At 30.9% G+C, this 13521-nt stretch overlaps 1 protein-coding gene across 1 annotated transcript in view; it reads left to right on the top strand.

The window, feature by feature from the left end:
* Window positions 1-13521, top strand: part of LOC105618378 (cyclic nucleotide-gated cation channel alpha-3) — a 151738-nt gene that overhangs the window by 52294 nt on the left and 85923 nt on the right. The window contains exons 3-7 of the mRNA XM_012199920.1: window positions 1232-1470; window positions 2077-2291; window positions 3140-3395; window positions 5012-5266; window positions 7018-7148. Coding sequence (XP_012055310.1) covers window positions 1232-1470; window positions 2077-2291; window positions 3140-3395; window positions 5012-5266; window positions 7018-7148 — 1096 coding nt within the window. The remainder of the gene's footprint in view (window positions 1-1231; window positions 1471-2076; window positions 2292-3139; window positions 3396-5011; window positions 5267-7017; window positions 7149-13521) is intronic.

Raw genomic sequence — 13521 nt, 5'->3', positions numbered from 1 at the left:
GCGCGCGTGCGTGCGTGCGTGTGTGTGGCGGTGTGTGTGTGTGTGTGTGTGTGTGTGTGTGTGTGTGTGTGTGTGTGTGTGCATGTATCCCTGAGTTTGTCAGGACAAGCGAGTTTAATATTAAACTATTCAACATGAAAAAAATTTTTTTTTAACAATCCTGCGAGTAGATAACAACGTTCGCAACATCCGGCGAATGTTCATTTCATTATGCATTACAACCACATACAAGCCATACCTTCATGGTTCAAACACGAATAAATCAATGTGGAAAATATGAGGATCTCCGAGAGATAAAAAATAATCAAAACGGTTACATCATAGTTAACAATTAAGCAAAATACGTGATGAGTATATTAAACAACAGACCGTAGTCGTGCAAGAAATGTCGAATTTTAAAATTAAAATTTTTTAATTTCAGAAAAATTAATTATATTGATTTTTCCCAATTTTTTCCAGTAAATAAAACTGATGTCATTTGTGATATTTCATATATTTTTCACGGAATATTTGTACTGCTCATTTATAAATGTGGTATTACTAAATATTGAATTGCATTTATATTGTATGTTTGTGCAAAACTGTATAGTCATTGCATTTTTGCATATAAAATAATGTCGTGTAAAGTACGCGGAAAGAACGATTCTGTTGCATTGGCAAACTATATTAAATTTTAATAAATCATTTTGTTTGAATTGTATAACTAAATATTTATTAAGTATAAAGATATATTCATGTGATATAAAAATTAATAATTTGTTTTTAACAATTATTTTTATAAATAAATATTTATTTAAATTTAATATATTTTTTTTCAGTGTAAGATATCTAAAAATGTGGTATAGATAGATAGATCTAAAAATAATTTCGTTAAATTATCAAAATAATTACATAGTAATTTCAAGCATGATGAGTAATATTACAAAGTTTTGACTCAAGTTTCTGATTTGATCACCCTACTATACAATTTTGATTGTATAAAATTTTTTTTAATTTATAGTTAAAATTTTAGGCCAGTATTCATAGACGATTCTTATATTTAAGTTTGTCTTTAGTACAGTCTTAAGATGTTACGAGCCAATCAGAGAACTGTATTAGCATCTTAAGACGGTACTTAAAACGATACTTAAGACGAGCTTTAAATAAGGAACTTGAATACCGGCCTTAGATATTTTAAAACCATTCTTTTCGTGTAATGTAGTGTCATAACTTTTCATCCTAATTGGTGTAGGTGTATTCTGTGTCGCAGCGATACTTCAGCTCGTCACGGGATTCGCTTCAGGGGGGATACGTAAATCGGGGGGCGAGCGAGCTCGATCTGAGTCGCAAGCCGAGAAGAAGGGACCATCTAAGGGGCAGATTCAAGCTGCCATATACAGTTGCGCTCACGTCCTCGCGTGACCAATCGCATCTCCACACACCGGCATCAGTCAATCATCTCAGCAACAGTAGCTGTAACGGCACTGAAACGTGAGTATTTCATTGGCGAGTAATTGCGGATCGATTTCAATTATCATCGGATATCAAGTCTCGTTACTTCGAAAGCTATTCTTTTCATACTTTGATATTAAGAAAAACGGATATTCCAAGAAAAATTCAATTTGATGCTAATTTTTCTTCTGTAGGAGAAATTCGCGATGAAAATTCAAGAAATGAATATAATGAAGAAATCTGCGTAGTGAAGTATCATAAATATTCAAGTGACTTCTTGGAGGCTTACCACGGCGGTGTTTCTTACATTTCTAAAGATCGCTTAATTGTGCCAGGGGCTTCTTTAAACAGAAATATCTTCGCGACGGAATTCTCGGAAGCAAAATTGCGGGAAAATCTTTTCATAAACATAGGAAACTTGTTTTTAAAATTTGTTGCAAAACCGCCTGGCGCGTACAAAATTGCGGGATTTTTTTCCTGTGCTGTGAACATTCAATACTTCCACCATCGTAATTTTTCAAATTGATACGCGAATTCTCGTACATGGTACAAACAGTAACGGAAAAAATGGACAGCCGTGTCGCAGAGCGCGTCCAGGGACAAAAGTAATTAATCAACGTACGTTGCATTGAATTACTGTCTCAGGAGGTACACAGCGCAACAACAACAACAGCAACGCGGTAGTAGAGGCTATCCCGGGCAACCTGGATCGAGGGGTTTTCGCACGGGTGCGCCAAATTGGTCCTTCATCTTCGATCCTGCGGGACGTCTCTGTTACTATTGGTCGATGGTGGTTTCTCTTGCCTTTCTTTACAACTTCTGGGTAATCATCTATAGATTTGCCTTCCAGGAGATCAACGGTTAGTCTGCAATGACTTACGATTTCCTTCGATCCTTTTATAAACGTGCTTTTCATAGGAATCTAGAGAACGAATCAAAAGTACATTAGTTTATTTTCTTGAGAAGCTCATTATTTGTTAAATTATGGAATCATTTGTGAAGAGAATCTAGATTTTATGTAGAGTATATAAGCGAGATCCGTATTTAAATGTATTTTAATAAATATAGGACTTTTGATAAGCTGTGACTTGTATAAATAACGTTCCTACAAGAGAAATTATTAAATTATACTATGATATATATATATATATATATATATATATATATATATATATTTAATTTATCCATGTGAAAACGTTCCAAAATGAATTGATTGTAATGACATTTCATATTCCAAAGTTTTGAGAAATTTTATTAAACGAATTAGATTTTTGTTAAAACGATTATAATATTTACTTTAACTGAATATCAAAGCGAGCAATAGCTCTACGATTTATAAAACGATATATGAATTAAAATGCGTATGAGTTAAATTATAGAAAATAAAGGCATTTCTGAAATATTTTGTATATGCAGACCATTGTAGAAGCTTTTTCCCAATCACGAGTACAAAAAAACGGGTTAAATATAATAGCGATCAATACGAAGGCATCAATAGCCTTTCGACCGATAACCTATTATAACTGATTGAAAATGAAGAGATTTTAACGAATTCATTGATGTAGAAAAATTTATACATAAAAGAGAAACATAAAAAAATCGATTTATCTTTAAAAAAATTATCAAGCGTTAAGGATTAATCAATATTAATTATAAATACCGCATATTGCGCATATTGAAATGGGTATTGTTTTGCTTGCGAATGCAGGAGAAACCCGTTGGGTGTGGTTCTGCCTGGACTACTTCTCGGATTTTTTATACGTACTCGACATAATATTTCACATTCGAACTGGATACTTGGAAGACGGCGTGCTGCAAACCGACGCTACGAAATTGAGAAATCATTATACAAACAGCACCACGTTTTACATAGACATCCTGTGCCTGCTGCCCCTCGACTTTTTATACTTATCTATAGGATTTAACAGTATGCTGCGAAGTTTTAGACTCGTAAAAATTTACCGGTAATTTTCATTCTTTCCACTATGTCTTTACAATTATATTCTAATTTATTAATTAACTGAATCGATTTTAAATGCCAAATTTATGATTATATTATCTTGTGCAACACTTCATTTATTGTGTAATATATTCATTTACTGTTTATAATGTGATATATTCTAATATACTATAAAAATTATAAATTTAATGCATGATGCATGATTTAAAAAAAAATTTGACGCGGAATTAAGTGGAGCGTAACGAACCGAAATATTTTTTGCGAATATTTTTTACATATTTGCGGAATACAAAAAAGTTTTTAACTCATGAATATTTCATTTCCGTTTCAACATTTGTATATATACATTCTAAATTCTGCAGAATAGAATCTCACTCTAAAGAGTGAAAATTGAGCTAGTCTTGAAAAAGAGTCAATTTTCAACCTTTAAGAACTTCCACTCTTGAAAATAGAATTCACTCTAAAAGTTTTAAAGAGTAACACGATATATATAGTATATATCTGGTCCGTTCCGAACATTGAAGTCATTGTTGTGAATTTCTTTTCTTGTTTTGTCCTGTGATTGACTTTGAATGTACAAGTGTAAAAGTTCGGATTTCTTCTCATGGAACAGCAATGAGTGCGACGCGACGTATTTAGAGTAAACCCAGATTGAAAAGTATTGTGAAAGTTCGCGTGTAACAGTGCTGATCTTTCGTACGTGAACATTTACACTTCGATGCAAACATCAGCGTTCCGGATGTATTACAAAAAATATGAACAAATGAGTTGTGTTGTATTTCAATATTATTAAGTAACGTACGAAAAAAAATGTGACCTTTTTCGTACTTATCAGCGCGATATTGCTGTCTCGACAATTTATGTCGGTAAACAACATTTTATAAAATTCAATTTTGTCAGAACTGATAATTCACGAATAGCATTAGTCTATTTCTATATGAATGTGTGCATACCTTACTCTCATCTAACGTTGACATTTTAAACGTGACATATTAAGCAAACGGAACTCGGAATCGGTGGCCACATTTAATGACAAATGACGGCATTGAGAATATGGAATGGAACCTATATATAACATGGACATATTTACGAAGACCGACGATAAAAGGGATTGGAATTAAAGAGAAGACAAATATGGCAAACGTAATAATACATTCCATTTAACGCTCCCAGCAATTTCACAAAATCATTAATCATGATCTCATATTAACGTAACGATCAGTATAGATTGAGTTCATTTAAGTTTGGATGAAAATGAAATTAAAAATAATAGACTTCTGTTTTTCTCTTTCGATGTTTTTCATACTGTAAATTATCGATCGCAATCGTTTAATCGTGGCTCCCGACTGTGTCGTAAATCGCAAAATTGTGCGGACAACGAAATCTGGTCACACTCATAAATAATAATTGAAAAAAAAGGATGAGAGCATATTTTAACCTGTTGAAGGCAACAAGCTCGAATCTTTCTGTCGCACGATGATTAAAAACACGTTTGTCTCACGTTCGCTCCACGTGATTCCTGCCGCCGAATATTCTAAGAGGAATCTCGAAATTTATCGCTCCACGATTATCGGAATTTCAGCCAATTTTCTCAACCCGTTTTCTCTATCTCTGATGTAGGTTCTGGGCGTTCATGGACAGGACCGAGCGACACACGAACTACCCGAATCTGTTTCGCTCCACCTCCTTGATACATTATTTACTAGTGATCTTTCACTGGAACGGGTGCCTCTATCACATTATTTATAAGAACAACGGCTTCGGCAGTAAGAATTGGGTGTTCAGCGACTCCGAGACGGCGGACGTTGTCAAACAATATCTGCAAAGCTACTACTGGTGCACTCTTGCCCTGACGACCATCGGTGATCTACCCAGGTATTTACTCATTTATTTATACGCTGATGTTACATGTAAATATATTATATGAATTGCACAGGAAAATTTTGCGCTACAAATATCATTGACATATTGAGACCAGATATTTCTCAACGCTAGAAAAGCAACATAAAATTCGCCTATTTGCATATGCAAACTTTTATTTATTTAAGTAAATTTTATTCATGCTGTTTTGCTTTCATACGGCAAGATACATTTGATCTTGTAAATAGTGTATGAAATGAAATATGGGATGCGGTAAGTTTGTCTTGGAATATAAAGGAAATTTGGTTATTTCAGTCGTCGCAACACAATATTATGCAACAATTTAAACAACGGTTCCTTCGTAACCTGCCAAGTCTTGAATAAATCCGAGAATTTTTTTCGAAAACGTCATGGAAATTCGCGGAAATATTTTTCGTATTATCATGGTTTATTAATTATATTTATTCTCAGATCAATACATAATAAAAATATATAAAACGCGTACATAGCTACAAGAAATCATTTTTTTCGCTTGCACGGAATGCAAGAAATCCGGATTTGATTTCCGGCCGAGGTAATACTTTTCGCAATTAAATTATTTATAAATTTTGTAATAAAATTAATAAAATTTATCTATGAACGACAAAATTATTAAATTACTTGTAATGTTAATTATTCCTGCTTCGGTTTAGGTGTGTTTTAAAACTAACAAATAATTGATGCACAGTTAGTTTGAACTGAAAATGGTATAAATTCACAAAAAAATGATTAGGTACAAAGAATCACATTGATCGAAGATAATTTTTTTTACTTATACGATTTTTTTTCCATTTTAATTCTATATCTGCATTTCCCGCGTGGTATTTCTACGAGTTCACTATCATTAACCACGTATAATACATTCCGTAATTCCTCGTATTCACGCAATGATACCCTGCATGCAGTTTAAATATAAAAAGCGATGGACAAGCCATCACCGCGCTATTCTATTATAATTCTGCATCGCGATACTAGACCTCGTAAAACGTAGCTCTGATAAAAATCGATGACAATATGTATGCAAAATATTTAAACCATCCAAATAAAAGAAAACCACTAGAAAAACAACCAAATAACCGATAACCAAATTGATAAATTTTTTGCGATATTTAGATTTCTCTGCGATGCAGTGTCGAAAATGCATTTATACTAATTATATCGCGATTTTCCTTGATATTTGACCAAACTTTGGTTATATATTCCACACTTTCGAAATCTGCGCGATATTTCAATTAGAAAGATGTTTGTAAACGCAGAAAAAAAAGCTCGTAGATATTTTTTCCTAGACTCTTAAAAACTGTCACAAAAAAAAGTCAGCATACAGTGCAAATAAATAAATTCAATATTTTTATTAATATACTTAAAATAAAGAAACTCGTGCGAAAAAATGCCAAGAATATTTTCGCATCGAGCAATGTTATAATATTTGTTAGGTTAGAGGAAATATTTCTATTCAAAGACAATTTTTATTTTCTTTTAAAAACGATGGTGACTGATCATTTAATAGAAATCATCTAATAGATATTGAAGAGTCATTTTATGATATAGTCGAAGAAATGTACTTCTATATTCGTGTAAATTTGGAGCACTTATAGATATAAGGTTGTCCTCTTATATAAAAATCGTTCAATTGTCGCGTAAAAACCGTGGAAATAAAAAATGTAAGCCGAGCAATATTAACTGAGCACTTTAATATCTCGAATATTTTTTCCTTTTATTCTTTTCAGACCGAGAAGTAAGGGCGAATATCTCTTTGTGATTGGTCAACTGTTCTTCGGTCTGCTGCTATTCGCAACGGTGTTGGGTCACGTCGCAAACATCGTCACTTCCGTCAGTGCAGCGCGGAAAGAATTTCAGGGTGAGTTGATCAATCATTTCCTCGTATGTGTATCTCTTTGCATTAGCTCGCAGGTCGTACTTTAACTTTTTATATAAGTAAACGGAATTTATTCGACGAAAGCAAAGTAAGACCACCTTCTTTTTTTTATGTACGACGAGCGTCGATTTTTATTACGATGCGTTTGAATCCCCATCGTATTTTATGAAACTTTATTTCGCTCCCACCAATATCGTAAGAAGCGAAAAGGAAATTCACGAAAATATTCATCTCTTGGCTCGTGACTGTAAATAATTCGGCACACGTGATACGTTTTTACGGCGTAAAATGCGATTTACGATTTCCACTTGACGCATAAAATAAGTCGCGCGAAAGTTCACAAAGTTCATATGCTACGTTCTACGCGACGGTGGCAATTAAATACTAAAGTGCGCGAATAAGCTAAATCAGAGCACGCAGTATAAATAGTATTAGCATGAGTCTTTAATCAGATTTCATTTATGAGTTAACTTGCCGCGCAATATGTAAGGCTAAAAGAAATCACATAGATAAAAAATAAATGTATCATTAAATCAAAATTTGATACAATAACGAATCATTTTAAATTCGTGAAAACACACGATGATTTATTTAACACATTTACAAAAAATTAAATTTACAATATGAAGTAGTAAAGCGGATTGGAACTTTTATGCAACTAAATAAGTTTCTGTAACAGATTTGTATAAATTTGTTGTATCTCTTGTATTTGAAGCATATAGTAAAATATGACTTCATCCCTTTTTGTCAAGTCGTTCGAATTATAGCTTGGCAATCTGCCATGAGGGATCGTTTCTCTCGCCCCTTCGGATTTCCCGAACGCGTTCCATCGCGCATGATAAATAACTGCATTTTCAATTAACGCCGAGCAGGAAATAGACACTTCGTTCCGCGTCCAAGCCCCGTTTTAATTGCGCCGCATCGCAGTTTCGCCGCGTCCGCATTTCCGCCCTTGCACCTTCGTTATTTCACGACTCACCGGGCCGCTTTCTCTACCCTGTTTTCCCCGCAAAATACGCGATTCGATGGTGCATTCTGGCATAAAAGCGAGCGCATAGTAGCGATCATTTCGCCCCGAGAATACTGGTACACTTGCTCCATCGCGCATTTTCATTTCTCATTTATATCTTTCAATCGGTTATCAGTTCTCGATATTCGTCCGGCAAATATATGTTTTTCTCATTTCTTCATTAATGTTATATAGCAAAGAATACGCAAAGATTGCGCAAATGAATATGCTTGTCTCCATTTACATTTGTTAAAAAAAATGTAATAATTTGCCCGAATGACCATAAAAAATAATTATTGCATTACAATTCTTAATTACTGCGAAATTATTTTTTTAATTCAACTACACATGTTATATTTAATAAATTTTATTTCTCTTACTACAGTAATTATTTTGAAAAACAGGTCTTAGTAATGCAAGAAAGTTTTATGAAATGAAATAATTTAGAAATCAATATAATAATCATTTTTTTGATTGTTGTTTTCTTCATTCATTAAATTATTTTTATTCAATGTTACTAAATTTTGATACGCAAGGTATTCCACACTTACCTTATAATACTTTAATTGTGAAGAATTGTGTTTGGAGATTAATTAGAAAATCCGAATATATATAGAAATACAATTACAACAATTTTCAAGTTACAAACAATAAATTATTTTTATATCTTAAATGATAAAATAAAATTTATTTTTATTTGATAGGACACGATGAAATTATATATAATTTATATTCATTACTTCTCAATCTTTATATCATAAAAGAATCAAAATTGTGAATTTAATGCAAGAATTCAAGATTGTTCCGTTTTTCATTCTGATATCATTTTATTTTCTTGATTTAAAACCATTTAAAAATAATTTCTTAAAATTATGCAAGACAACGAAATTTTTAGAAAAGTAATCAATGTTATTTTACAATGAATTTTTTCGATCAAAACAAAAGTAATTCTTGCTTCTCAAATAAACATTAAATGCATTGAGCGATAATATATATATTTAAGATGTAAAATGCAAATCTGTGTGAATATTATCTGCTGAATATTTTAAACGTTAAAATTCGATTGGCAAAAATTCGATTGGCGCGTGGCTTTGATCTTTGTTTTTATAACGTGATTGCACGCTGCGTAAACAAAGTCACCAGTATCGCGCGATGCACTATTCGAACACCAATTGTCGAATGAGGAGGTTGTAGAACATATTTCATATTTCATCTTATTCTTTGAAAATTGATCACGATAAGTAATAAGAAAACATTAATTAATTCCCGTGATATAATAACGATATCGGGACGGCTATCTACCGAAAAAATGTTTCACATGATTTAGTCTTTTGAAATAGCAATCGAAATAATATTAATGTGAAGATTATAAATTGTTGTTCTGTTACACAATTTGCAATGTGATCATTCTTTATTCTGTGATACTAATTGGTCAATTCTAAGCATCAGTATCATAAGGTTCATAACTTGTTTTCATAAGAACTTATAAGAACTTATGACTGAAATGCTTATAACTTTATGCAATATTCTTACAGACAGCTTCTTACTAGCCAATGAGATTTACGAGAAATCATAGATATTTACGAATGATCGTATGTCTTACGGTACGCATAGAATTACTTCAGTCATAAATTCTTACTAGTTTTACGAGAACAAGTTACGAACCTTACGATTCTGCTTAAAAAATTGACTCATAATTCTAATATCTTTCAAATTTAATAATTTAAACTTTCTTTTGTAAATTTTTTAATTTTAATGTAATCTATGTATTAATTGTTATCTAATATCTATTAAAGATCTATCTATTACTATTTTTCTAGATTGTGTAGAACAAAATAAGCAATTACCAAATGGTTATATATATTATATCTTTTATATTATTTTATTGAAATTTATATTATATAGTTTTTTATATTTTTCGGAATATACAAATATAAAATTAACGTAAGGCATGTTGCCTTACAAATATTTTATATATCGCATTATTAGACTCTTGAGACTCAATCACAATAAGTGCGAAAATCAGAACTATTTCTCCTATAAGAAAAAATTATCAACGCGCGTAATTTAATTGCCCTTTAATTAACCTCACTATGACGATGATAAAATAGCTGATATTTCAAATTTTTGGCATTAATGAATCGAATACGGAACGAATTGACTTCGAGTAATCAGAATTCGTTTAACTGTCAAAATCATAATTTATTTCGTGCTTTGATATATATTTGTCAATTGTGTAACGTAATTTTAGCGTTTATTTACGATGATTATTCGAGATTCGCCTCTGTCATTCGAAATTCACCTCTTGTGCTAATTTACCTTCGAGAGTGTCGTGGAAAGTGTCGCACGATCTTAATTAAACGTGTTCTTGCGAGTGTTGTGTGAGTGCAGTGAAGCTATCTGAAAGGAGGAGGAAGCTTAAGAGAGACATCATGCAATGGCGGAGTAATCTTAGAGTAAGTAATTTATATTATTTATTATTTTATTATTTTCGAATTATTGAATTTCTTTTAGCTTATAATTTATGTAAGAATTAGAAAAAAAAACTTTTATTTATCAAAGTTTATGATTAAGAAAAAAAATATTTTTTAGGAGAACTTTATGTGTAGTTTACTTTATTAAATCTACTTAATCCTCCGAATAGGATGTGACATACCTCAGCATGATGAATTTTTATAACTTTCTAAAAAGTACCGCGCATATGTTGCCGGTTTCATGCAACTGAAAAGTGTGTTGTTATGGTGTTACCAATCATACTAAATTATAATATATTTACGATGAAGTACAGCATGAAATGTGAGATATATTTACATATGATTCATGTTTGGATTTTTCATCATTTGGTTCGTAGAGGATTAAAAAAGAAACAAACGAAATATTTAATGCACATAAAATGATTATTTTCTTTAATATTAATATTTGGACGCTGCTATAATACAGATTTTTTTGTTTATATTTTACAGATTTAACATGATGATATAACTCCACTGCTGCGCATCGTATGGGTGAGTGAGAAAGTACGCTTTATTTTATTTTTAAAGGCAATAAATCCGTGAATATTATAACAGAACGGAATAAACTTGGGAATAGACGTAACATTTCACACTCCCATTGCTTTTATGTACGAATGGGCTAGGGTAGATTAAAGCAATATTTACCCTGGATTACATGAAAGCATTTGATGGTTTACTGTGCATACAAGAATGCAAGCTTGCAAAGCTCTAAATAAATAAGATTTTCAAGCTGTTAAAGAACATCATTAGAAGATATTATAATATATGTAATCATTTTAATATAGCACATGTATTACAGTCGATTAAATTTTCAAATTTATTGCTTACATAAATTGTGAAATATATGAAGTATTATATAAAATGTATAAAAAGAGAAAGAAGCAAAGTAAAATTATAAGCAAAAGTAAAATGCAAACATTTTTAAAATATAAAGTTTTATTTGACTTTACATCTCTCATGATGTTCATATTATGTAGATATTATGTAGAAAATTAAAAGATTAAGTTTATTATGTGTATTTATTAAAAATAAAAATATATTTATATGAAACGTATACAGAAAAATCGTTAATGAAAATTACATTTTATCTCTTTCATTTATTTTCCCTCTTTCTCAAATAATTTTTGAGGCTGCATTTGACCTCGCTATTTTTCCAGAATTAAGTATTCCAGAATTAAGTGTGTGTATTGTTCCAAAGAAAGCAATATATTATATTTCAAGTTTGTTGCTGTTTTGTCACTGTTTTAGTACGTATATGTCATAAGTGTAAATGACAAGAAATAATTCACAATTACTGTTTATTTCACTGTTAACTATTTATTACACTGTCAACTATTTATTACACCGTTAAAAATAAAATTAACATTATTTTTAACAATGTAAACAATGAAAAAACTGTTAATGAATATTTGAATTGTATCTTTCTAATTTTATTTAAATTTCTTGTAGTTCATTTATCTTTTATTAAAAAATGAAATATAATTAATAATATTAAATAAATTTTTGTAACAAATTAAATATAATTATAATGAATAAATATATGTGAATATTTATACACCGTACCATATTAATCAATTCCAGTTACCAGTTTTATTATTCAAAAACAACTTAGATCTTTTATATTAGGATTTTGAAATTACTATAATTTGATGTATTCCTCTTTCTACCTAATTATTAATTTCCAGAACATGATATTGAAGTATCATATAGTGATTGTGGAATCCTTTGCATATATGTATATGTAAAAATGTGTTTCGATTGAAATAATAGAATTGAAGATAGACTGAGATGAGCATATTGATCGTTTAATTTAACATTTGAATTGCTTCTTCGAAAACATTAACGCGTAAATCGAAATAATTACGATATATTGCTCGTATTATATATATATATATAAATAATTATATATATATAAATAATTATATATATATATATAAATCAGTATAACATATAATATTCTCGAAATAATATTGAAAAGTATTTAGCAACATTGTTTAGCAACATGTTTCCGAAATTTCCTCTCCTAACTGAATATACAGAGTGTATAAACGACAGGTCGTACCTAAAGAGTTAACATTAATCGAATTCGCGAGTACTCCCGAGTTAACACTTTCCTTCCGCTAAACGGTAGCACGAGGGGCACCATTACGACAATAACCATCGACGATCGTAGTTTCCCTTGGCATTGTGCCGCACGAGATACGCCAGAACCAAAAGATATAACCAAGAGCCTTCCATTGTGCAGATAAGCTCCTTGTGGCGTTGTTCGATTACCGTAAAGTACAGGATATTTACTACGATATTTCGTGGTGTGTTACTTTATGGCTTTATATCTTCTATTTGAAGATGAAAACATGTCTATTTCATTTTCTAAACACTATATTAAACGTACGTACTTCATTTTTATTTTTTTTAACGATGTCGGACAAAATAATATCCTTTGCAGTCGTCTCATAATCATTAAAATAATATCTCTGCTTGTTTTATCCAGAATATCGCGTGTTACTTCATTTTTATACATAACACGTCATTAAAAATAATAAGAACGTTGAAATATATATAAGACGCAGTTATTTACTCTAGTACTCATATTGTGTCTTCTTTGAAGATCATAATATCTTTTTATGTTTCTTTCTAACATTTTATTATATATATATATATATATATCTTAAAACTTAAATTTATATATAGAAAAAGTACATTACATATTCCGATAATAGAAAATAAAAAATATGAAAATATATTATCTGTTGTAATTAGGGATTTTATTTTATCAACTAAGATTCTCTTTAGGTTTATAAATCCCTTGACCCTCGTAGAACAAGAGAAGTCG

The sequence above is a fragment of the Atta cephalotes genome (assembly GCF_000143395.1).
Source record: "Atta cephalotes unplaced genomic scaffold scaffold00016, whole genome shotgun sequence".
Taxonomy (NCBI): Eukaryota; Metazoa; Arthropoda; class Insecta; order Hymenoptera; family Formicidae; genus Atta; species Atta cephalotes.
Note: the sequence above shows the minus strand (reverse complement) of the source record. Positions and strands in the feature narration are given on the sequence as shown.